Genomic DNA, 27,236 nt, shown 5'->3' with positions numbered 1-27,236 from the left:
TCTATCCCCCATTAGCTCCAGAGTACTTAAAGGGTATTCAATTCCATTGCACATTGGCTAATAAACATTAACATGGGCAGCGGCTGTATTTCATTGCATTTACTCTGCTATTAGCAGAGCTGAGTCAGAGGCCATAATTTCAGTTCACAGGGGTTCACACAGGGCCCCCGCTTTGGCTTTGGTACTTAGGAATTCATGCTCCCCTCCCCTCTGAGTTTTCTTCAGGGTTCAGGATTAACCAAACCCCTCACCTCAAAGCGAAAGTCAGCCAGACCTTCCCCTGCTTGTATAGTTTCAGCATCTGATTCTCTGTTCAGACCCTGACTGGCCCAGCATGTTCCCAAAGTTGGGCTAGGCTTCAAGCTACGCATGAAACCCGAAAGTTTGCCAGTTTCATTCCATGTTTTCGCACTGAGGTTTAGCACAGCAGTTAATGAATAACACCCAGCACTTCTGACAACTTCCATCTGAGGATCACAAAGCACTCTGCAAAGGTTGGAGATTGTTGTAATCCTCATTTTACAGATGGGGAAACCTGGGGGACATGGCTTGCCCAAGACCACACAGCAAGTCAGCTATGCACTAAGACAGAAAACCCGGGAGTTCTGGCTCCTGTTCTCTGCTCTAACCACAGACCACAGGCAGGGAGAGAGGCATCCAGGCTAGAATAGCTATGGAGGGGGTTAGGTGGCGTCTTTTTTCAGACAAGGATGTGCATGCAGCTCACCGCATTGTCTCAATATGATGCCCACGACAGCAGCCTATTTCCTAAGGATGGAGTGGAAGGTCCCCCAGGCATTTCCAAGTTCACCGTGGCAGAAGTGTTGATGGTGGAAGGCAGATGGGGCGAGCAGCGTATTATGTGCAACTTCTGAAATCAACCTTACTTAGCTTACAGCTGTGCTGAGTAAACACGCACTTACTGTCTAGCGACAGAGGGGAATGTGGCAAAAAATTAATTAATTAATCAACTGCACCCGCACCGGGGATGGTGAGATCTCTGGAAATGAAGTGTTCTTTATGCCATGCCACACCACATGGCTGTCTGGGACCTAGGAGTGAACTTTAGCAACTGATTTATACAGCAAATGCAGAAACTTTTACCAGCCAGAGAAGTGGAGTCACAGAAGGAAGGCTACAGGATGGGTCTGCCCCAGCTGTCCCTGCCTTGTGCGTCACTGCCGCAACTGTGATGCTCCCACAGGAGATGCTGGGTCTGGAAGAACCGCCTGGACGTGGCCAGGCAGCCCCGCAGGCGCCGTGCAGTGCGTTGGAAAGGGTTTATGATGGAGCCATTTCTCATAGATTCGAAGGCCAGAAGGGACCATTGTGATCATCTAGCCCAGGGGTTCTCAAGCTTTTTTCCTGGGACCCCCCCTTTGAAAATATTTCAGGCTGTGATGATCCCCCCCCCAAATGATGACCTCCACCCCATACCTTGCCGCCACCCCCATGCCACCCTTACTTCTGCGCTGCTGCTGGGCATGGCACTGTCTTCAGAGCACCCGGCCAGCAGCTGCTGCTCTCCAGACACCCAGCTCTAAAAGGCTCTCGCTGTCAGCCGTGCATGGGACTGACAACCATGCATGAGAGCTGACAGCTCACAACCCCCCCATAATAACCTCACGATCCCTTGAGGGGTCTCGACCCCCCCAGTTTGAGAACCCCTGATCAAGTCTGACTCCCTGTAGAGCACAGGCAAGAGAACCTCCCTCCAAATAATCCCTAGAGGAGATCTTTTGGAAAAACATGCAATCTGGCTTTAAAAATAGACAGTGATGGAGAATCCACCACGACGCATGGTAAGTTGTTCCGATGGTTAATTACTCTCACAGTTAAAAATGTACACCTTATTTCTAGTCTGAATCTGTGTAGCTTCAACTTCCAGCCATTGGATCGTGTTTGACCTTTCTCTGCTAGATTGAAGAGCCCGTTATTAAACATTGGTTCCCAATGCAGATACGTATGGACCGCATTCAAATCAACAGATTGAGCTCCTTGCGTCTATCCCTATGAGACACATTTCCTGATCCTTTCATCACTCTCAGGGCTCTTCTCCGAACCCTCTCCAATTTACCAACATCCTTCTTGAATTGTGAACTGGCCAAACACAGAGGTAAAATGATGTCTTTCCCCCTCCTCACGATTCCCGTTTGTGCACCCCAGCGTCACATTAGCTCTTTTGGCCCCAGCGTCACACTGGGAGCTCATGGTCAGGTGATTATCCACCACCCCCGCAAATCTTTTGCTGAGTCACTGCTCCCCAGCCTGTAAGTACGGCCTGCATTCTTTGTCCTACAGGAATGTGTTTACATTTAGCCATATTAAAACGCACTTTGTTCGCTTGCGCCCGCTTTACCAAGCAATCCAGATCTCTCCGTCTCAGCAATCTGCCCTCTTCCATTTACCACTCCCCCAGTCTTTGTGTCATCTGCAAACTTCAGCCATTTGAAATACCACAGAGGTGAACTATACCGATCCTCCTACACCAAGAAACCTCACAGCCACCAAGTGGCTTTCCTAGGACGCTCTCTACTGAGCAGCAGTTACGGAAGGAAAGAATATGCCAACAGAGGGGGCAGTGTGCATGTGATGTGTAGTCTGCCGGCTACTCATCCACCCTTATCACGACAGGGCTGTGTGGTTCATGACACGCCCTTGTTAATCATTTCTCACCCAGTGCAAAACAACATGCTGCCCCACGAGCAGTTACATTCCTGCTTATGGTTTGCATGATGGTAGCACCATAGGCCCCAGCTGAGATCCGGGCCCTGTTGCGCTAGGGAATCCACAGACACAGTGAGAGTTCCTGCCCCAAAGAACTGCTGATTTAAGCAGACAAAGGAGGGGAGGAAAAAGTCCTGCCCCCCTCATTACAGTGTTCTAAAGTACCAATATATATGTCAGGTTCTTTTCCTTTGCCCCCTGGCTTCTGAGCATCCCGCTTGTGCTCGCTTCGCATTCTCAAGCTTTTCACTGCGACCACGAGGACTAGAAGGTTTTTTAATTAAAGCTGAGATGCTCGCACAATCTCCTGACTCCAGTGAGAGTCCAGGGAGCTCAGCGCCTTGTGTAATCAGGCCCTGTATGGAAGCAGAACACTGCGTTCCCGCTCTCTCTCGCCAAAGAAATTTGCTGTCTTAGAACGAGTTGTTTTGCCAACAAGAGATGAAGATCTTTAAGGCCCTGCGCCTGCAAGGTGCTGAATGCCCTCAAGTGCAGGAGTGAAGGGGGCTCAGAGCTTTTAGAAGCTGCTCAGCACCTAGCAGGATCGAGCCTAGATAAAGTCTAAGCTAGTAATAATTGTTTCGAATCCATGTGCTGGGTCCTTCCCCACCACTCCCTTCTCTAAATCCTCTCGTGCAGCAGACAGAGAGAAGGTTGCACTGTTCTATCTCCTCGGGACGGATATTTTTCCCCAACAGGCTACTTTAAATTACTTCAGCGAGCATTTCAGAGACGCAGCATGGGAAAGAAGGCTCTTGAGGTTCTTAGGATGTTCTGCTTTCGTCTACGGTGTCAGCACACTCAAAGGAACTCGTTGCATTGTACTGCACTGGAAACAATGCCTGCAGGATGGTTTTGCCAGAGGTGAAGTAGCATTTCCTTTAGCCGTTTCTCACACCGACTCCTCCCAGCATCCAGAGGGCAAAAGAGGACACAAGAGTCAGAATGGCTTTGCGCTGTAACGTTCCCTTGGGGGTTAGATCAGCACATCCTCGGTCTTAAATATTTGTTTTTGTTTTAAGCCGATATGTCATTTCCGCTATAAAATAAACGGAATGATATGTACAGTGCAGAGCGTAGGTAAACTGATGGATTTTATTGGTAGGCAATTCGCTGGCTGCTCAGTAGAGATAAGATGAAGATAGTCGGTTTAGTTAGTATTTATTTTAGTCATCTAAACCCAGCAGTGAATAGGGATGTGCTCATGGCTTGGTTATTTCTGAAAAGGTTTAGACTTCGGGGGGTTTTAAATTAAAGAATATTAGCCACCTGTTCTCCAGTAGAATTTATTTATTAATTAAAGCCCCAATCCTGCTATATAGGATCCACGCCAGCAGATCTTGGAGCCACATAGGGCAACACTAACTTTAGTGGGGCAAGAGTCTACTGCAAGACTGGGCTTACGTTTTCATTAAAGTCAATGGCAAAACTCCCACTGGCTTCCATGGGGCCAGTATTTTACCCTCTGTCTTTGAGCACAACAGCTAAGAAATTCTGCAGTGCTAATCTGGACACTAAGACAACCCTAGCTTGGGAAATCCTCCTACTGGAATCTACTGTGCATCTCAAAAGACAAATTTTAAGCATTCATTTCTTTTTTTTTTAACACTAGGTTTATCTTACAGGAGAATTTCAATCATGACTAGATTTCTTTGGGTTTGGTTTAGGAGTCCCTGGTGAGCTTCTCTGACCTGTGTTATGTATGAGGTCAGACTGGATGATCATAAATGGACCATTCTGGCCTTGAAATCCATGAGTGACAGCAGGAATTTTCCAAAGCACTGAGTTTGCGGAACTCTGCCCCCACTGAGGTCAATGGCCTGGGAGAACTCCCGTCCATTTCAAGGAGTGAAGTTAGGTCAACACTGAGCAATTTTAAAAAGTCCACCAAACTTTCCCTATCTTCAAATAAATATATTTGGCCAGATTATTAAAAATCTCTACTCCCTAATGGCCCAAACGAACCAGCATGGCATAAAAAGAAGCCCATGGTCATTTTTCAACGGTGAAACCATTTGAATGTGCTACACCAGATGTCCCAGCCTTCAGCGTTTACCTGGGAGACCAGCTTTCTTTTTTCTGCCTCTGTTTTAATGTCTGAGGAGTTGAAATAATTGCCATGTCAAGAGGGAGTGAGCACATTAAGCCAATGTCTTTGCTTTTTTGCATGTCGTGAACAAATGCCCCACAGCTTGAAGCTGAGAAGTGATTCACCAGAGTGTCTCACTGATTTCTTAGACCTTATTTATGCATGCATTCTTGGTTTTTTACATTACAACTGGTACCCTGCTAGGAACTGCTCCTTATTGCACAGGAGGATCTGGGTACCCCTGGATGCTGCTACCCTTGGGAAGCCCAGTCTTCAAAGATGCAGGGTTTAGCAGGATGTGCAGGTCTGTATTTGGATCCTGAAACCAGCCCAGAAAAGGGAAGTACCATTTTTATGCAAAAGGATCAATATTCTCTCTACAGAGAGCTCACACCTCAGTCCCTTTTAAAGGCTCTATGGGAAAGTTCCCACCGGCTTCAATGGGACCAGGGTCTGACTCTTAAAGTACTGAGTAAAGCGTATGAAGTCGTATCTACATGGAGTTATTCTGTAATAGCTATTCTTGATTCACTATTCCTGATTAACTCCATGTATGTATGCTTTTACCTCGGAATAACAGCGTCCACAAATGGAGTTAATCAAGAATAGCTACTGTACTTTACATTCACAATCTACTTACCAAATTTCATGTGTAGGCAAGCCCTGACTATAAGATTTAATCCTTTTAGTAAGGTCCCCACATTTGATAACTGGGCCTACCGTATTCACACTAGGAAGCTGAACACCCCAAATTCAGATCTAGAGCCACACCTTGCAGTTGTCCACTTTCCTCCCAGAATGAGCAAAAGCAAAACCCCCAGTTCTGAACACTCATAAGCGTTAGGAGAAGTTGGATCTGGGTCTAGAGCCCAATTCTGCAGCCTGGGCCCATGTCTGGCAGCACACTTATTATTTGGAAAGTGCCTTCCTCATCTAGATATGTTTCCTGTCCCGGCAGGTTCTTTCTTCCTGAAGCAGGGCCCGCTTCAGGTTTTTGGCCACAGCAATGTGCAGATTGCGGTGGCGCGGCTGGATTCTCAAACTCTGACCCATCATTTAAAAACACTGATGTTTGCAGCTCTGCTATGAATGCAATGGCCCCTTCACTAGAGAAGAAGTTCAATGACTAAAAAAAACTTGAAAAAAGTTTAAAAACAAAATGAAAAAACCCCCACTTTCTGGTTTGAAAATGACTTTTCATTTAGAAATTGAAGCTAATTAGGCCGAGAAAAGGGTTAAAAACAGAAAAGAAAAAAAAAGATTGGAATCAAAAGAAAATGTTTTAAAATTATATATATATAAAAAAAAGTTTTAATGGACCCAAACTGAAAAAGTATTATTTTGTGAAAATTTCTGAGATTTTGACTTGTTCTGATTTGGGAGGGTAAAATTTTTTGAACTCTCCAAAATATTCACAGGATGGGAAAAAGAGTTTCCTGCCCAGGGTGACTCCTTAGGGCTGATACTGCAGCTGTAACTGGAACAATGCTGACTGTGTTAATTGTCTGAACCCTTTCAATTCAGTTCACAGGGAAAGTGGATACAGTTTTGGTTTTCAACTGGAAATACAACTAGCTCCCAACTCCTCACCCACGCATCCCCTCCCTTCTTCTTCTGCACAAAGGAACCAGCTCAGCGAAATCCAGCTAACAAATTCATGCCAATTTTGTTATGAAATTGCACATATTGAAGGGACTTGAACCCCAGATTGGGTGACCAGATGTCCTGATATGATCGGGACTGTCCCAATATTAGGAGCTTTGTCTTATATAGGTAACTATGACTTCCCCCTCCAAACAAAAACAAACAAACAAAAAAGTGTCCCCATTTTTCACACTTGCTATCTGGTCACCCTAACCCCAGTTTGTTTTTCAGAAGCCAATTGAAAGGGATTTTCCTTGTTCCCAGAAACTCAGAGGACATGGGCTCGAGGGGCCATTCTTTCTGCATTCAAGCTCACCTGGAAATCCCCTTTTCTGCAGTAACACCCCTCTCTCCAGCCCCAGCCACCCTCTAGAGTGCTACACCTACTCAGAGGCATGGACTCACGTCTCCTGGGTGACAGCTGAATGAGGGAACTGAATCAGGTACCTAGAGGGGGTACCAATTTACACCAATGTCTGAGGCTCCCGCCGTATCCAACTCCTTCAGGGCAGGTCTAGCTGACCTGCCTGCCCTAGAGAATCTGATTTTATTTCTCCCCTCTGCCACAGACTTTCAGAAGGGTATTACTGTGCTGGCGAGAGCTGGGCTTTCCTTCCACCCGTTAACCACCCAGCTGCAGCTTAGAGCACCGATGCTAGCAAGCTCCTATTACCGTGTGGAGAGTGGAGGGGGAGAAAGATAGCGCCAGAGCCTTTTCACAGAACAGACTGGCCAGAGACGTGCAGCCAATCTGGTTCCATTCCCTTTCTGACTCATCTGCTTCCCTTCAGCTCCAGCGCTGCTAAATATTTCAGGCCAACAGAGGCCTTTAGAAACCTTTTGAAAATACACTTCACAGAGCACATCCTTCTGAGTCAGTCGGAGCCTGATCCAGAGAGGTGCTGAGCAACCAGGATTCCCATGGAGATCAATGGATTTGCAGTTGCTTGATCTCTCCCAGGGTCACTGAAATTCACACATGAAAAGGGTTTGGCTGAGACCTTGGTGCAGGAGACACATTTTGACCTGATTCTACTTTAGATTCCTTTGCTTCACGCTGAAGAGTGAGCAAGAGTAACAGAATCCGAGAACCCGCAATGACGAATAACTTCCTTCCTCAAACTGCCAGGCGCTAATGGAACCGGGAGGCTGATACCATTCATTTGTTCCAAGCCAGCACACACCTGCAATTGCCTGTTATTGCTCCTTCCGCTGATCCAATCCCTTGGGTCCAAACCCAGAGGCAGGAGCAGGTGAAAACGGAGATGGTGGTTAACACAGGTCACAGAAGAACTCCAGACAGTGCAGCAAGTCCGGGAGCAGCTCTGGTCTGGGATGGCAGGCAGGCTGCAGGCTATGACAGATTTTCCCTGGCAGAGCTGTGGCAGAGCAGATGGCACAGATGATGCATCGCCTCCCTGAGCTGCCCCTGTCTCGCACTTTCCGAGCTGTTAAAAGCATCACCAAGCGTTCCCTGAAATTTTGGGGTGATAACATTCGAAAACAAACCCAAAGACCAGCTGTGCTTTGTTTATAATGAAAACTGCCTTCGTACCCCTGCTGCCGGTTACACTCCAAACACAGACAAATCACAGAGTTCTCCCGGGCTGCTGCCGCTCCACAAAACGCCCAGTCGGATCTCTTTAAGAAAACGCTTCTCCCTGGTTTCAAACCCAGGAAACGGAGTTCCCAGGCCGTGCAGAGATGAATACACCAGCCCATCCAGCTTAGAAGCCAGCACTTTAGGACACAACTCCGCAGCTTCTCTGGGCACAGCCACCCTTGGACTGGCAAACAAGTCCAAGCTGTGACAGTAGAGTGTATTCCTAGGGGACATAGCAGCCTTGTGTGCCGTCTGGTTACCTGGCAAACATTTCCCATGTTGCTAAAACCAGAGCAGCTCCACTAATGCAAGCAACAATGGGTTACCTAGCGTAGACAAGACCTAGTGTTTGCTCAACTTGCTTTGAGCAGGATTAAACAAGGCAGAGTTTAAAACAACAGTGGCCAATCCCCACTAGCGCTCCCACTAAAGGAGCTGCACAGGTGTTAGTAACGGTGGGAAACTTTTGCCCAAGAACTCTGTGCCAGGAATTCGACAGTTTTGTTTTTTCTGAAACGACGCCAATCCTTACAGACGAGGGGCAGGAGCGATGATAATCTAAGGGCAGCAGCAACGCAGAAAATGCTGGTTTTCATTTTTGATGGCCTTATGGAAAAAATCTCTAAAGGCCATACGTTTAACTTCTAATCCCATACATTGAAATGAAGCAGGGTTCTCGACAGACGGCTCAGCCACTGTCTTGCAGCGGGACAGTAACTGGGCAAGACAAGATTTATGCTGTTTTGCTGACCCATTGGAAACAGCCAACTCTGCAAACCCACTGCCTGTTTAATGCTACTCTGCAAAGCCCATAGTGCGTAGTCACTAGCTGAACGGCAAATCCTGGCACTACACTGCCACGCGGTTTCAGTTCTTGCAGAAAAGCAGCGTGTGATGTAACTAGGGGAATTCTCAAGCATTTTTCTCAAGACCTTTCGGCATCAGTCAGCATTTTACCCTTAGACCTCATCTACAGTGGGGATCTTTGCACTGGTGTAGCTACATTGAGATATCTGCTCGGACGGAAAGCTCTAGTGTCCACGTGCTGCACTAGCATGCAAAGGCAAAGTGAATGCAGCAAGTCCCCTTTTACACCAGTGCAGGGCTCCTACATGAGGCGTTTACACTGCGACAGTGCAAAAATCCTTAGGGTAGAAAACCCCTTAGTTCTAAAGGACTGTCTTGGAGACCAGAGCTTGGTATTTTTATATAAGCCTGCAAAAATAGGCTCAGTCCTGTATTTCCACTGGTGACATTCCCACAAGCATCTTTCTTTTTTCCAGGGAGCCTTCCAGGGCCTAGTAAGAACCCTAAGTAACCCCATTGCTCTCCCTTAATTCTTCCCAACCCCCCAAAATCACATGTCCACCCCCCAAATTATGAATTTTAAGACAACCCTGAGATTAAAAAAAAACAATTAATAAAAGTTGGGTCTTTTTATTTGCCTTCTGGTGTTTAAACTTTTAAGGGTTGTGTTTTCAAGTTTGCTTCCCAGCCGGAAACTTACTTTCCCTTTAAATGAAAGTTGAGATTCTCATGTAAATCACCTGACTCCAAGAGCTGGGACTTCAGGAAAAACACCAAATATTATGAGAACTGGCAACGCTGTCTCCCTTCCCCGATCTTTGGGGGCCGGCATGAGAGCCAACTCCAGCAGGGCAGTCAAGATTTCCTTCAGGCCTCAGCAAGGCCTCTCCTTAATCTGCTACAATGGCTGTTATTATGCAGTGGCAGGCACTCCCTCCCATCTCAGGGACTGAGCCTGCAGCCTCCACATGTGCCTCTGGCCCAGGGAGTAGTAGATCTTGAAAATCACCCAAATGGTCTGTAAAAATGGAGAGATCTAAAGAAGCCAGACTGGGGATGCCAAGAACAAAGGACTATTGCTCTGGGGTCCTCTATCAGAATGAAGACAGCCTGGGCTGGCCATGTGATAGCTATAGTTCAATGTTACCAGCACTGATAAAATGTGCATTAATTGGAGATCATTCCCAAGAGCTTTCCTAAGGTTGCCAGTGCAATGCTGTGCTCACCTCAGGACTTTAAAGGGCTCCAAATAAAAGAAATATTAAGACTTCTCCTAACAATAAATCTTTAACCCTACTCTTCAGAAGACCAAATGGACAGTGACCGTAGAGTCCAGCAGCAGAGAAGGCGCTCTAATTTAGGTGGGTGGTAAGAAGGAACACATATGGAACACAAATCAAGTCCCAATTCAAACTGGGTCCTAAGCTGGTGTCTCACTCTCAATCTTTGTCTGTTTCTTTTCCATCTCCCTGCTGCTGCAGGATGCCCTGGGCATGACAGAAGCTGTGTATGGGTCAAACTCCAGGTTTAACGATCATTGTTTTATTAATTACCTGGTGGAGGCTCATTCAGAAGCTGCAGTGGTCACAGGTTTTCCAGGATGGATGTCAAAGACACTTCCACAAAGCTATTTTACATAAGCTCCCCTGTGTAAAACCCTCATGGGGAATTACAACGGTTTCATACAGAATGGAGCCTTTTTATGGACTTAAATCATGGGCTTGTACCCCTAACTCCAAGGCTGGTTCATAAAAGGGGTGGATGCGGCAGCCTAGATTAAATAACTGCCTGGAGCAAGGGGATTCCTTTTATAACCACTCCTGAGCAGATCACTTCTTCAGAGATCTCTGTTCCTACGCAGACAGCTGTAGAATCTTAATAGCAGCCCGCGTGGGTGGAGGGGGAGAAAATATGAAAGGCACAGAACAAAAGCAGGCTTCACTCTGAAATACACACTAGGAACCCAGATAAAAGTGATGCTGAGAATGAGACAGGTGACACGAATGGCCCTCGACAGCTCCTTACCTTAGCCTGTACAGTCTATGGACAGGGGAAGCTGGCGACACGCAGGAATGACAGAACTTCCATAAGGATTTAGTGCGCCGGAGAAGCCTGTCTATCTTAATCCAGGGCATTCTGGAGAGGCTGGATTCGCAAACAGCCTCTACTATTAACCAGGCTGCCAGGAGCCTTTGAAGAGCAGTTACACCCTCAGCAACATTCGCCGCTTTAATGGGTACATTTAAAAAAAAAAAAAATCCTGATCACATGTTTTGAGCTGTTACCTTTTTTAAAAAAATACATCTCCAACTGTGCGCACAGCTAGCCCCAGGCAGCCGACTCCGGTAGAGAGAGCTGACAGCCTTGACAGATGACTCAGTGCTTGTTTAGAACCAGGTTTGCACAGTGCCTTCTTAGTGTCCCCATTTCTATCCCTCCAGAGTCAGGATTTGGGCAATTGCCCTCATTTGAGTGGGTGGGTGCTCAGGCTTTAATTCCTGACACTTTTGAACTGGTGCATTAAGAGCTCCAGGGCCGGATTTGGATCTCACGTCAACCTCTGGTCATCTGGAATAACTCCATTGATTGCAATGGCGTCACTCTGGAGTTTGCAGTGAACAGAATCTGTCCCATGTGCTTTGCATTTCTGCTTCGTTGAAACAGGACAGTGGCTTGGTCAGTGGCTGGGGGAAGAGACATAGTGGGACTCCACCCCAAGCGCCACCCACAATCTAGGTGTCACTGGCTGCTTTTTGCTTAACTGATCAGCAGACGTGATGAAAAGGGACATCAGGCCTGATTTCACTTACCGTGGAGTAACTCTGGAGCAGCTGCAATGACTTCAGTTATACTCAGCTGTGTTTAAATCACCATGACGAGGGGTCAGAGTTAACTCCAGCTTTAGCTGACCAGTGGCAGAGCTAGTGGGCCAAATTCATCCTTGGTGGTGCTCTACTGACACCACTAAAGCAGCGCTGCCTTGGGTCCCAATTAGCAGCTTCTGTTTGAAGCTGAAAGGGCTAGAATTCAGTGCAAGTCCGAATTTGGCAGAAATTAATGGGCCCCAGCAGAGAAAATTTGTTATGGAGATGCCTTATCTTGCCCCTAGGACGGTCCTGTAACAGCAAGTGCTGCTAATACTGTATCTTCCTAGATGTACAATTGACCCTGGAAAAATCACACCAAATGCCATTAGCAGCCGTCCTCAGAGCTTGACATGTGAGTCATTATTAAGGCAAAATCCCTATCCACATCCCATTCCAATGCAAAGCCATAAAATAGGCCCAGCTGAACCCTGTAGAGAATGAGCTGCGAGTTTTCAGCTTGTAATTAAGCCTACGTGACTTTCATGTTCTTTAGTTTTCATCTGCCAATACTTTGTTCAGCTCCCCTCAAGATGCTGAGACAGCAGTAGAGCGGGTTGAAAACTTTTTCTTGACATTTTTCAATGACGAAAACAACTTTTTCAAGGAAATTTTCCATTGTTGTTTGCAGTGTTGCTGTAGCTGTGTTGGACCCAGGACAGTAGAGAAACAAGGTGGGTGAGATAATAACTTTTATTCTCGCTCACCAACCGAAGTTGGTCCAATAAAAACGTTACCTCATCCACCTTGGCTTTTTGAAGGAAACACATTTTCACTTCTTTCCACATTTGTTGGGGCAAATTCCTGCCATTCTTCAGCCATCTTCACTCCTCATTTATTCATTAGCTTCCTTGCCACCCAACTTGCCTTCTGTTTTTTTTGGAAACTTATTTTGAACAAGTCACCATAACCACACCTGAAGTATTTGCAAGCACATGCTTGTGGTTCCCCCTTGGCATATGCAATAGCAGATAAGATGATGTCCCCCTAAGTAGGCTTTTATCTAGCAAAGCACTTAAATGCATGCTTAAATCAGTGGAGTAATCACATGCTTACAGTTAAGCATGCGTTTTGCTGGATCGGGGCCTCAGTGCAGGAGACCATTGCAAACCAGGCAGACCATGGCCCAAAGTCTCTACGCTTTAAAATCCCACCTACGCTACACCACAGCAGTGTCATGTAATTAAAAAAAAAAAAAAGCCACAGAAATTCAGTTCCAGAGGGGGAGCCGTGTTAGTCTGTATACAGCAAAACAACAAGAGTTCTGTAGCACTTTAAAGACTAACAAATTCAAACAACAAATTCAGTGTTCTTCAGTGGACATCACAGCTCAGGCCGTGCCTGGTAGCACACATAGAATCTGCTCCATCTGTGTTCACACCGTGGACCAACACCTCCTTAGGCCACGAGATGACGGCTCATTGGCTTGCGAGACCAATTTATCCTTATCACATCCTGCTTTGCCAGACCCATTTGGCAAATGGGACAGAGAAACCTGCCTTTGATATGATGCTAATTCCACATTGATCTTCAGTGTGTTATCAACTGCTTGGCCAACAACGGACGGTATTCCTGCTTTCATGCTACAAAGTGTTTGCTCAGCAAACACATAAGAGCTGATTGCCGCCTGTATTTTATGGTCGGCTACAATCCGACAAAACAATTCCCTGTTCATCTCTAAAATGTGCACCTCTGCCAAAGGCTTATTGGAAAATAAATGACTGTGTTCTGGTGCTGAATCAGCTGCGATATGACAGCCAGGTTAGACGTACCACAGATATCTTCAATCTCTCGGAGCAGGATTGATGTGGGCAGTACATTTTCATGACAGATGGTGACAAGCATACAGTCAATGTTGGCAGGAACGGTTGCCAGCTCTGTTGCTCTTACGGGAACCAACAAGTTTCCATCCCTGTCAGCCTACAGTTACTCACACCATCAGTGTTACTGGCCCCTTATTCTGCTTATTCTGTATATCCAGCTCCAAAGCCTGCACCATGGGCCACTTCCAACAGGCCACTCCTGTCTTCAGAGACCATCATTCCCCAGGCTTCCAGTCCAAGTCTGTTAGCGCTTCAAGGGCAACTCTGCCGGGTTGCTAGTCCCTGGTGATTGAAGGCCTTATCTTCACTGCTAACAATGGTGCTATTTTATCTCAGGGCAATTCAAGTACTGAGCTAAAAACACCGGGAGGACAAGGCACTTTAGTGTTACAGTGAAGTAAACTAGACAAGGACAGCACTCTACTCCTGCCTGGAGTAGGTCTCACCTAGTGTCCCTCATGGTAAAACTGAAGTGACTTGTCCCCGTTGTGTTTTTGCCTTAGGCTAATGTGACCCAAGAACCTTTTGATGCTAAGGGGTACATACAGGTACCAGGATCCCCTGGTGCTCACCAGAAGGAGGGCATGTAAGGTCTCTAATGAAAGCCTGTGTCACACCAACCAGCATAATCATTGTGAGTCAGATGTATAGAAAATGTCAGAGGAATTATATGTATATACTGGAAATTATGTTCTCTAGGCTGTGTAGTAAAAACAGGTCACTCAGAGATAGTGTGTCCGGAGACAAACTTCTCCAGACAGGAGGTGGGAGACCCTTATACCCTGGTAGACTATTGTGTATTGTGTGTCTATCAGCATCCTGAGTCAATGCTAATGAAGAGTTTAAGGAGACTTCATAAGTAAATTAACAGGAAGAGGTAAACAAAGGACAGGAGAAACCCTATTTTCAGGTGAAGATCAAAGCTGGTCTGGTCTCTTTGGGGGTGCAGAGAAACATGCTGGCATCCTTCAGTCTGTGAAGACAAGCTGCCGGTGGGCTTGCCCTTATGAAAGGGGGATCTCAGCCATCCTATGTGAAAGCACTGGGAAAAGGAGTTGGGGCGAGCTCTGCCGTAGGAGACGGGGGAACGTCTAGTGAGTTAAGCGTAGGCTCTAGAGAGCGTATTATGATTTTCTTTTGTAGGGAACCATTTGTTTCCCGTATTCTTACTTACTACCACTTGACTCTCTGCTCTTTGATGATAACCTTGTTCTTGTTTTCACCCGCGCGCTCTCTCTCTGTGCAGTGCGTTAAGCGGAGTGGTGATTATATTGCATAGACGGGCGTGTGCTATTCCTTCGGGAGCGGAGGCTCTGAGAGCTCTGTGGGCGTTCAGTGGGCCAGGGCTGAGCACCCCAGAGGCCCGCTCAGGGTCGGTGTGTGCCTGTCACCAACCCGTACCAAGAGAGGGGGGCCTGGCAGGCCGTGCTTGAGTTGCCAGAGGCCGGTGGAGGCAGGGGGCTGATGCCCAGCGGGCAGAGACACGACTCCCTCATGCTAAGGGCAGGGGTGGTGACGAATGTGTGCGAACTCAGAGGGGAAAGAGACACCCCTTTATCAGCGGCCGACGAGGCAGAGGAGAGGTTTCACTGAGATTCAACCTAAGCGTCACCTCTTTCTCCCTCCCCCAAACCCCCCCTCTGCCTGGACAGGGCTATAAAACACACGTAAAAGACCCGCGTAGCGCAGGTGTCAGGGGCAGTCCCCCAAAAGAGGGCCGATCAGGGGGTGAACAGAGGCACTAAGGGGCAAACTGATCTCAGTGCACGCTCAGTGCAGTTTAAGGCCTGGTCTACACAACAGTCAGGCCAACGCAAGGCAGCTTGTGTCGACCTAACGACGGACGTGTTTACACTCAAATGTCGCTCCTGCTGACATACCCCCCCCGCTGCGCCACCTTAACCACCACCTCCGGCACGGTCGATGTGACTGGGTCGACGCAGCGTCAGCGTAGACGACGTCGACTGGTACTGGCTACCAGGAGCCCACCCTCCCTCCCCCCGCATGCCCCCCGCTGACAGTACAATCGAGGAGGACGCGCACCGCCTCGACACTGCGGCGGCTGCATGCCGACGTAAAACAAGTCGGCTTAATTTTGTGGCGTCGCCATGGCCCACGGCAGAGAAATGGTGACCTGGCACGTTAGCCCCGCCCAGCTGTGCTCAAACGTAAAGGCCTCTGCAGATGCAGTGGTGTTAGTGGAGGCGTCTGCCCGGTGCATATGCTTGATGGCATCAACGTGAGAGAAAGACGAGCCCTTGGCAGCCCCGCGGAGCTGGACAGCTGGCGTGGCCGAAGCAGAAAACCTGGTAACCAGAAGCCAGCTGCGGCAAAGTCTTCAGGCTGCCGGGTGATTCAATGAGAGCAAAGTAACGCTGTCCACTGAGGCAGCTATTTAAATACTGAAAGTTTCCTCATTGCACAAGGGAATTAGGAACTGCATTTCCTCTGTGCACCACATTTCACAACAGCCGCCAGCCAAACACGCCAGCAGTATTGGTTGGCTCTAGTTAGCTCTTATTTGATTATAGGCCCCAGGAGCAGTTTTCTGCCAGGAAAAGGCTTATTTTTTAAATGAACTGCTGACTAGATGGATGGGCGTGTAGCATAGCAGGGCTCTGCACATTCTAATTACTGAGAGTGGTTCCCATTCTCTCTGATGAGCTTATACCTGGATTTAGGTTTTTAATGGCGACCAGATGTTGTGTGAATGCTAATCAGGCCTCCCAGTCCAATCTCTTTTCATTTCCCTGGTGTGTGTGTGTGGGCTGCAGTGTTTCTACCACATCTGTAGGGCAGGCAGCAGCTGGAGAATTGCAGCTTTTCCAGGGTGCATAGGGTAAGCTCGTTAGTGTCCCTCATGATAGTGACAAGACAGGAAATTCATAGTATTAATATATATATCAGTGTGTATGTACACACACACACGCGCACACACTCACTCACACAAATGCTTTGTCGGGGCAGCCAGACACAATCCGCAGCCCACCTGGTTCTTTGGGCTCCCAGAGTGACTAACACACCCACCGCTCCCAGTCAAGAAAGGGATGCGCTGGCTACATCGAAAGGTCAAGGGAGGCTTTGGGGGCAGTTGATTTCAAAATCCTCAGCTCCCAGCTTCCTGCTAAACAACCCTTCCCCAGTGATCAGAAAGAACAATATGAATATTGTGACAGGGAGCAATCTGAGGCCTGGCAGCTTGCCGCTGCATTGGAAAGCACTAAAATAGGAAACCAAGCTAATGGGGAAATTCTTCTTTCCAATGCACAGCTCATCCCCTGAGGGAGGAAGGATGTACACACGGAAGGATGAACTGGGACTCAGGAGAGCTGGATTCTAGGCCCAACCGTGCCGCTGACTTCCTGTTTGACCCTGGACAAGACACTCAACATCTCTGTGCTTCATTTCCCTCTAAAAATGGGGCTAATACTTCCCAGGGGGGCTGCGAGGATATAGCCGTTAATGTTTGCAAGTCACTTGGAGATCCTAGGAGGACGGAGTCTGATGGTCAGTGTGGGGATGGGCATGCTAAATGAACCTAGACAGAGGGATACGGAGTGGCAAGTTTTAGCTCTCATTGGCATGAATGAGGTGAATGCAAAATACACAGAGATTTGCAGGGCCGATCACAGAGGAGAATTTTGCCCTGAGGTCATTTGTTCTCGTGGGGCTCCATGCCATGGAGTACAGGAAATTGTATCAACTTAATACAAAACCTGCCTTAGAAGCTACAGAAGCAGCCAAAACCTTCAACATGCCATACTGAACTAATACTGAGAAAAGACAGCCCTTGAAAGATCCACCAAGGAGCAAGTATGGGCCTGTGGTTTGCAGAAAAGTCTGGACAAAACTAAAGAAATGAAATACCCTGCAAACACGGAGCGGCTCACTATAGGAAAAACTCTGTACTGCCTGCAAATATCCACACATCAGCACGGCCTCATCTTAAAGTGTGATGGAATTTCACTGACACTGGGGATTTGAAACATACAAGGGCCACCTGGACGTGTGCATGAACTTCATCTTCATTAATAATGATTGATTATTTGTATTGCAGTAGTACTTACATACCGCAGCTGAAATGAGGGCCCCATTTGTGGTAGGCACTGTACAATCAAACAGTAAGAGGCAGATCTGCCCTGAGGAACTTACAGTCTAACAGACAAGACAAAGTATGGGAGAGGAAATAGCGAGGTGAAGTGACTGGTCCAAGGTCACACAGAGCATCAGTGGCACAGCCAGGAATAGACCAGGTCTCCTGAGTTCCAGTCCAGTGTTCTGCCCCCCACACTCTCTGAAACAAACTCTGAAGTGATCAGGCTACATTTACAGTAGGTAATCTCTCGCTCCATTGGCAGGCACATGGGAGGGAAGGCAGTGCTAGGTTCCCCAGCACAGGAAACAGGCAGTTTCGCTCAATACAATGGGTGTTCAAAGCCACTTCCCATGGCAGAAGCCGAGTCTCGATTTTCTGCTGATCAGAGAGCGTGCTACGTACATATTGAGAGATTGTGCCAAATTAAGGCCACGCGTTTTAAAAGGGACAGCAGGCCAAAATGTCTGCTCTTGGAAGGGAGACACTGGAGCTGCCTCAGTAACTGCATCCCTATCACATACCCTGTGAGGCCTGGGCTCCATCTGCCTGGTCAGCAGAAACCCGCAGCTGCGAGTCTCAGAGCCCGAGTCTACAGACTCTGGCTCATGCTATGTCATTAAATTGTTGTGTGGATGTTGGGGCCCCAAATGTCGACACAGCTATTCTTAGTGATGTAGGGCAAGCCCAAGTCTGTAGACCCGGGCTCTGAGACTCGCTGCTGCGGGCTTCTGCTGGCCGTGTAGCAGCATCCACATACAGGGGTTATTTTGTAAAATGGGATTTTACAAGTCCCTAGTATGAATGAAAACATTTTATTTCAACGCCCTCATGTAGTGGTTTTGTTTGGATTCAGACATCCCCCTGCAGTATGCGCAATCAAAAAGCTACAGCACTGGGCTGGTGCATGAAAGCCAGAGAAAGAAAACTGACCAGGCTGGGGGAGCAAAGTGCAAAGAGTAAAGACAGAACGTAAATGGTGAAAAGTCGAATGGAGGGCTGGAATTCCTGCAGGTTTAATGACCTGTGGTGTTTTTAACACAGGGCAGGGCGCTAAGCTTTTTAAGTATGGTTCAGTGTGTAACCTGGCACCCTGCACAGCTGGAAAAGAAAGACCAATGTTCTCAGCTCGCACAACCCCAAAGTAAGATTCTGGCAGCTAAAGAAGGCTTGGCTTTAAAAGGGGATTTTTTGTAGGTGGCGGCAGACTGGCAGAGTTCCAGGATTATTTTAATGCTGCTGGGCTTGCATTGTAGCACTAATTATGTGCTATGGTGCCAAAGGCCTTGGACAGCCATCCTTTTTATTACTTACATTTCAATAAACACAGAAAAGAGGGGGAAACAGCTGGAAAGCTATATCCAGGACTTGATTCTGCAAACACTCGTTCCCTCCCGCGCTGACCTCAGTGGGACTTAGGTCAGCATTAAGTCCCTGCAGGACTGTGCCTTCGAACTCTATATTGGGATCGGAGTGTCTACATGGAGAGTTCGCAGCCTTGCACGTTAAAGGCGCACTTCTAAAAAACGTCTCAGTCGGCCCAACTCCCGGGCTTGTCCTGCGGCAGGCTCCTTTCCCAGTCCTATCGCTTCTCGCACAGAGATGTTGGTTAAGCACAGGCTGGCGTCCCTCTCACACCGTCTTGCTTTACACTGCCACTGTGAGTAGACCAAAGAGGAGCGGCGGAGGACTCCAGCTATGAAATGGGAGTGGAGGCAGCTATCCCTCTGTGTGTCTGATATTTTCATAACCATTGACTTCCAGAGGCAGTACTGAACCAATGCACCAGCATGGCGCCACGGGTTCTGTGCTGCTGGGACCAGCAAACAACCATGACACCAAACATTTTATACAAGTAGCAATGGTAACCCTGGTGTCCTAGACAAATTCCAGCTGGAGGGGAGGGGTGATTATAAATTTAAAATTTAATTTGATTTAAAATCCCCCCTGAAGTTGTATAAGGATGTAGCATTTTTCACTCTCTTCCCTAGACCGTTGTGTACTGCTGCATGTTGTTAACCGCTGCTGTGTTCTACACCAGAAGTGGTTGCATTTCAGTGCGTGTGATTCCTGTATGCAGGAGTCCCAATTCCTAGTGCTCTTCTATACCCACTAACACTGGTTGTTTTTATATCCCTCTCCTGCCTTAGCTCACTGCATGTCACATCAGATAGACAGAATGTAAATTTACTGGTTTACGTCAGTATTCTTTAGCTTTTAGTGGGGAAAAAAGCCTATCTGTACCAGTTGAGACTAAACGGATTAGAAAATCAGAGCTGTCAAATAAGATTTAATTAAAAATACCTTAGGGAGGGAAAGCTCAAAACAGTCTCTGGGAAGTTTTCCCACTAACCATACAAAAATAGTTGAGGCTTAGAGTACCAAGACTGCGTTAATGGTCAGGTTGTGCTAAGACACAGGATGTATTTTTGTTTTGTGGCTATGGTCAGCATTTTTATCTGACTTTGTTTTTATACAGGGAAGTGGCTTTGAATTCTGGAAGCGGCGCTGGCTGCTCAAAGGCCAGCACATGAAATGGGGAAGGATTGCTTAGCAGCAATGTGGAGTAAAGTTTGCTCTTAAACTATCAAAACATCACGAGGGGAACAGGTCCTGAGACAGTCCCCACTCATGAGACTGAGTTGGTGGCTCGCTTGTCAGGGCTGAAGACATCGTGGAGTTACCTGAACTGTGTACATCAAAATAAATGCATGTTTTAAAAAACAAAACAAAACAGGATTTTCATTCTCTCCTCGAGAGGTCTAAGGCAGGTCAGGATTGAGATGTACTGCCCATGTTGGAATAACAGGGGGGCTCCAGGACAGCTTGAGATTCATTGACAAATCTCTGGGTGGGCCCAGGCTGGCTTAGCAAGGATTGTTGTAGGGCAGTGTTAAGGTGTATGGTTAAAATTGTGAGTAGGGGACAACACTGTAGATTAGGGTAAAGGCTCATTGGCTGTGTGAGATCCCAGGGTAGACATGGCAGAAATGTTGCAGGTCAGGTTGAAGTGCATCTGCAGTGCTGTCGGTGAGGAACATCAGGGGTGGTGTGGGGAAGGGTTTGAAGTGCACATGTTAGGGGCAGGGAGTGCAGGACCAGAACAAGCAGGGGTTACTGCAGGATATAAGAATGACCACATGGGGTCAGACCAATGATCCATCTAGTCCAGGATCCTGTCTTCCAACAGCAGCCGATGCCAGGTGCTTCAGTGGGAATGAACAGAACAGGGCAATTATTGAGTGATCCACCCTGTCTAGTCCCAGCTTCTGGCAGGCACAGGTTTAGGGATACCCAGAGCACAGGTTGTGTCCCTGATCATCTTGGCTAATAGCCATTGACAGACCTATCCGCCACAAATGTAATCTAATTGTTTTTCAGCCCACTTATACTTCTCGCCTTCACAACATCACCTGGCAATGAGTTCCACAAGTTGACATTGCCTGTTGTGAACAAGTATTTCCTTTTGTTTGTTTTAAACCTGCTGCCTATTCATTTCATTGGGTGACCCCTGGTTCCCATGTTATGTGAAGGGGTAAATAACACTTCCCTAGTCACTTTCTCCACACCATACATGATTTTATAGACCTCTATCATATCTCCCCTCAGTTGTCTTTTTTCTAAGTTGAGCAATCCCAGGCTTTTAAATCTCTCTCCTTATATATGGAAGCTGTTCCATACCCTTAATCATTTTTATTGCCCTTCTCTGTACTTTTTCAAATTCTAATCTCTCTCTTTTGAGATGGGGCAACCAGAACTGCACGCAATATTGCAGATGGAGGGTACTGTTCCATCTGTTCCATCAGGTCTGTTCCAAAAGATGCAGGCAGGCACTTTCTTCCCTGACCAAAAAATAAATATTGGCGATGTTGAAATGCCAATAGTGATCCTTGGAGACCTGCCTACCCATTGCTCCCCTGGCTGATGAAGCCATACACCAGGCACCTGGACAGCAAGAAGGAGAGGTTCAATAATAGGCTCAGCAAGTGCAGATTGGTCGTCAAATGTGCATTTGGACAGCTAAAGGCTCGCTGGCGCAGTTTACTCACTAAGCTAGACCTCAGTGAAATAAACATCCCAGCAGTTATCTCTGCATGCTGTGTGCTGCATAATGTCTGTGAGACAAAGGGGGAGAAGTTCCCATTGGGTTGGGTCATGGAGGCAGCTAGGCTGGCTGCCAATTTTGAGCAGCCAGACAGCAGTGCAACGCTGAGAGCCAATCGCGGAGCGCTGCACCTCAGGGAAGCCTTGAAAAATCAGTTTTGCAGTGAGACCTAATGTTTCTGAAAAATCTTCTCTCTTCCCTTCCCATCCCCCACCCATTCCCCAGCACTACAGCACTGTGCTAGCCCCCTCCCCCCCCCCAATCCTTCCCCAGCGTTAATCCTCATGGTGTCAATAAAGAAAGAGTAATGATCTTTAAAGCAGTAAATGTTTATTGTTGGTCGTTAACAGTGGAGGGAAAGAAAGTTATTTCAACACTTTGCATGCATTGTAATGGGGCTGTGAGGGGACACAGAGCAAAGTTTCAATGTGCAAACAGCAAACAGCACAGTCCCATTTCTTAAAGAGGCCAGCGCCTCTTTCTGCTCCCCTCACGTGGTGTGGAGTGTAGCACGTACTCCACCCTGCTCAACCTCCTCCTAGATCGCTTGGGGGCTAGGAAAGGGTGCATGAGTTGAGAGTTTTGCAGGTGCTGCAGAGGGAGTCTATCCTGCCACTGCTCTTCTTGAAGCTCAACCTAATGCCTCAACATGTCCGACTAATCCCTCATTATGCGTAATATCTCATCCTGTGTTGCATGCTCACGTTCTTGGGCCGCCTTCCTGTTCTCCATATCAATGTTCATTTTCTCCAATAATGAAATCGTCCAGGCTCTTAGCTCTTGTCAGCAGCTGCAGAGGTGCTCATTATCTTGGGGAACATATCATCCCGAGCTTTTTTTTTTTCACCTTTTAATCTGTGACAGGCGGTCAGCGGGAGCAGCAGACGCTGAGCTGAAAGCCACGCTGTCCACTGAAAGGCAAGCAAAGCACAAGGGATCCATTGTTAGCTGGCCCGATGGACGAAAAGCAATGTTGCAATGTAAAAATAACTCCTCTTTATATTCCCAAGGGAACGGCAGACCTGCATACCAATCTACCTATTGCGGGAGTTGTAGTGCAGTTCCAGCCAGGGTAAGCAAGGGCCTGGTGCATCCATTTCAGGAAAATCCCTGTAGCGCATGCTGCATAAATCTATAGTTCCCCAACCAGCAAGATTGTTGTGCCCCACTGCCCCTCCCAAAAATTGGTTTTTGAAAAGGCGATACAGAGGTTGTGTGTGTGTGTGTGTGTGTGTGTGTGTGTGTGTGTGTGTGTGTGTGTGTGTGTGTGTGTGTGTGTGTGTGTGTGTGGTGGAGGGGGGTGGGGGGGGGAGGGGAAATGAAATTCCCCCGGGTGAAATCATATGTGGGCACCCGTCTTGCGATCCCTAAGATCCATCACAGTCACATGCTATCTTGTAACTTGAGGTTTACATACCCCAAAAAATCTCCCATGGCAGAGGAAAAATTGTATGGAGCGGGTACTGCAAATTTGTGTCATCTTCCTAGGTGACCATGAGTGATATCAGTCTTCTGAGGGTAACAGAGGTGGAAAGGGAGGATTTACTGCAAGCATCTGGGCACAGATGCTTATGCTGCTATGCTGTGTTCCGCGATGATGCCTGCACAATTAATAAGAGAGTGGCGGGGGAAAGTGTCCTACTGTGGTGGAAGAAATAAGGCTGCTCTCCCCAGAAACCTTCTGCAAAGGATCACAGAGTATCTAAATTAAAGTTTCCTGGAGATAGCCGTGGAGGATTCTCAGAACATTCCTGTGCACATAAACATTCTTTTCCAGGGCGGGAACCCCTTGCTTAGGTGAACTAACAACAAGGAAGCCCATCCCCACCACCACACTCATTTTTTCCCCCGCTATGACAAGAAGTTGGACTGGGGAGATAACCAGAGAAATGAGATTTGCAGTACACACTCACCAGATGTGCCTTCCCTGGCATCTCGGTCGCTCACGGTGTCCTGCATCCAGCTGAGCTGTTCTGGGGTTACAAACAGCTCCTGGCTTTCAGGGAGAATGGATTCCCCAGTCACCCGGTCCCTGTTCTCCTCCTCCTCATCCACAGAGTCCTCCTTGTTCATCCTGGATTCCTCTGAGGTCTCTATGCTGTGTGACGGTAGAGTGGTGGGGTCACCACCAAGAATCACATGCAGTAGCACGTCTTCGGTGATGAGCCAGAACGACTGCTCACCTCCCAAGTTTTCTGACACGCCTGCCTCAGCTCTTTGATGTGAACGCGGCTCTGCTGCGCGTCCCTCCTGTGCCCCTTTTCCAACATGCGGTGCAATATCTTGTCGTAAATATCGAAATTCCTTTTGCTGGCTTGGAGCCTCTTCGCCCCACACACCGATGAGATCCAAGGCCTCAGGTTGACTCCAGGTTGGAGCGTGTTTGGGGTGTCCAGTCGCCATGATCAGTTCTGCTGGCAAGCTCTCTCCACACTGACGAAACAGGAAATTGGAATTCAAAATTTCCCGGGGCTTTAGAGGAGGAGCTGTTTCCTATGTACGTGGCCGCAGTGCAGTGGAGTGCGAACGAGCAGAGCGGTCACAGCAGAGCATTGTGGGATAACTCATGGAGGCCAATTACATCAATTTATGCTGTGCTGCGCCTACACTGCCACTCATTCGACCCAAACAATTCCATTTCAGCGCTACGCCACTTGCGGAGGTGGCTTTATTATGTCGAATTTTCCCACGATTTAAGTCGACGGAACTGAGCAGCCAGTGAAGACGCATACGTTATGTGGTCGACCTACCTTCGCAGTGTAGACCAGGCCAAAGATACATCAGCAGAGCTGTTGGGGGTGAGCAGGGGAGGCCGGGACAAAGACTGGAATAGCTAGCGGGATGATACAGGGTCAGCTGGATGTGAATCAGCAGAACCGCGTGGGGAAAGCTTGCACGGCCTCTGCCTCCAATAGCTTGGCTCAAAACACGATATGAGTCGCTCACCCTCCCCAGCTTTTACACCCCCTTAACATTAAAAAATAAAATGATGAAGAGAAATTCTCTTGTGGGATGGTTCGTGCTGCAGCAGCAGTTTATAAACACCTCTGACTTTGGTGCTGGCTGGCACGCTGCTTGTAGAGGACGATTGACAGCATTTTTATTGCTGCAGGGGCTGGGAGATGCATCTCCTCTTTAGAATGCCGAGTGCCATCAGGCCAACTCTCCTGCTTCCTGTTCATTTGGCCTAACAAGACCCTCACCCACCATCCCTGGATGAATTACAAGCCTTACAGACTCAGCATGTTTAGGAAAGATCTCTTTTCTACACCTCGTCCTGCCTCATCACTTATTGCTAAGGCACCACAGACCAGGCAGAGCTTCTCCTCGCCAGAGATGAGAGACGAGCCAAACCCTCCGTGAAGTCCACGAGGAGCCTCGTGTGCCAATCTAACATGAGATATGTCCAGGTACCACAGGGACGGGCACCGGGACAGAACCTCAACCAGACAAAGACAAGTCCCAGCTGGCAGGGACCCGGGAACCACCTGGCTTTAGAGCCACAGACTCACCTGGGAGGGCCCCAGTGCTGCAGGGGAGCGGGACAAGGAGATACAAGCAGTGAGGATGGAGGCAGTGGGGGGGCCTACCCCTGCTGCCCTTCACCCGCACCATGAAGCATCGTCTAAGACTTCCTACAGCACCACGCTAGGCAGCACAGAAGGCAAGAGGGCAGCGCCTGCAGCAGGTCCAACTGTGGGGCAGCTGGGCCCACCAGAGAATCTCTGCCACTGCTTCCTGCCGAGGTAGAGAAGACCAGCCCCACGCCCGCGCAGGGCCCTGGCAGTCCACGCAGAAACAGCACAAGGCCCAGCTATACAGGCCACCCTCCGAGCTCTTCCCTTTTCTTGTGTGTCCCGGCCAACACCCCCCTTGAGCCAAACTCCCTCCAAGGAATGAAACATTCAGGTCAGTGGCTTCTTTTCACTTCTGGTTCCCAGCTAGGACTGGCAATGGGCCAAGGACGGCTATTCACGCCGGACCCCATCCAGGACCAAAAGCACTAGTAGAATGAGCCTGCTCTCCCCAACAGGAAACAGCTTCTGCAGGGTAAAGAGGTCAAGAGAGAACAGAATCCAACAGCTGGGGACACTTATCCAAGTTGAACTCCGCACCTGTTGAGGGTGACTTCTCTGGCCATCCCTTCCCTGCTCAGGAGCTCCGGCAGGAACATGGAATTTGTATGCACAAAATCACTAATTCTAATCAAAGAACAAGCAGGAAATTGAGTACTTACAGCATGGAAGTTTCTGTATAAATCAGAGCTAGATATATCGTGCTTTAAGGCACAGGTGGGTGCCTTTTCTTTTTTTTTTTTAATTCCAGACAGGATCTTCCATCCTGCTGAGTTCATTTAAAGACTCCAATCATTCCATTAGCTATAGTCCATAACAAACTTTTCCCAGCTGTAATCCACATGGTGCCCGTTTTCATCCAAGACACCAGATCTCTTTCTAACCTAGTTCTCCAGCCTTATGCCAACATATCGGATCTTTCACCTTCCTGCAGTTGAGTTGGGTTTTGCATACCAAGGACAGGCAACCCCACCCCCAGCTTTTTGTTTTAAAGCTCTGGCATAAATCCAAATACTGGAATATTTTCATTGCTACTATGCAGAGGATAAGAATTCATATTCAACTGGCACAAACCATTTCTATCCATCTTACACAGGTATTTCTAATGCACCCACCACTGCAGCAGGCTCCATTATTTGTCAAGTAGCATCCTCATTCTTAAGCTTCGCTTGGAGGCTTGGGGGTGAATGTTCATAAAGGAATTTTCAAATCTCTCTTCTGCAACAAATCAATTTCCCAGCCCTGATAATGGCTTTCTCATCCTGTGACTGTAATAGACGCATGCTATCTAATTCCCTTTCTAAAATAAAATTAAGCCAACCCCTAACTGGTTACATCACCCAGGACAACCGCAGAAATTAATCTCATACAGCAAAAGCACTACGGGCAGACGGAGTGCTTAAATATTGCTAAAGAGAATGCCAGTGAGCACCAAGGCGCTGACCAGCCCCCCATCCATAGGCAGCCAGAAGGTAATGCCTTTTGGGTATTGCTGACCCAGCCAGATTTGAACCAGTAACCTAGAGGTAAAAGGCTTCTCTTCACCACCCAGACAGCCCGGGCTTTTTAAAACAAATATTTCCCGTGACCCATGAAAGCAGCATTCCCACAGTCCAGCCAAACCATGAGCTCGGCACCCAAGTCAGTCCCAAATCGGCTGCCAACGATCCCCTCACCTTGGGAGCCTTCACTACTTCCCCCCCTTCACCTTCACCTTCGTGGACTATGAGCATGGCTCTTCAGGCTTCTTCCAAGGAGGGGGGCAGAAAGGGGACACTCCGAGGCGGAGAGCACAGCAGTGAACCAGCTGGCGAAAGGCACTCGCGCAGCAAGTGACGGAACTCAAGGCCGCCACCTGCAAGGCGTGACGGAGACGTGCTGTGCAGCACGGGAAGGGGCCAGGGGC

General features: G+C 48.0%; 1 protein-coding gene across 1 annotated transcript in view; it reads right to left on the bottom strand.

The window, feature by feature from the left end:
• Positions 1-11,027, bottom strand: part of GPSM1 (G protein signaling modulator 1) — a 113,595-nt gene extending 102,568 nt beyond the window's left edge. The window contains exon 1 of the mRNA XM_067541815.1: positions 10,896-11,027. Within this exon, the coding sequence (XP_067397916.1) occupies positions 10,896-11,005 (110 nt within the window). The 5' untranslated portion in view covers positions 11,006-11,027. The remainder of the gene's footprint in view (positions 1-10,895) is intronic.
• Positions 11,028-27,236: the final 16,209 nt, after the last annotated feature.

This window comes from Emydura macquarii, unplaced genomic scaffold (assembly GCF_026122565.2).
Source record: "Emydura macquarii macquarii isolate MOO-44397 ecotype Brisbane River unplaced genomic scaffold, CSIRO-AGI_Emac_v2 contig_691, whole genome shotgun sequence".
Lineage (NCBI taxonomy): Eukaryota > Metazoa > Chordata > Testudines > Chelidae > Emydura > Emydura macquarii.
Note: the sequence above shows the minus strand (reverse complement) of the source record. Positions and strands in the feature narration are given on the sequence as shown.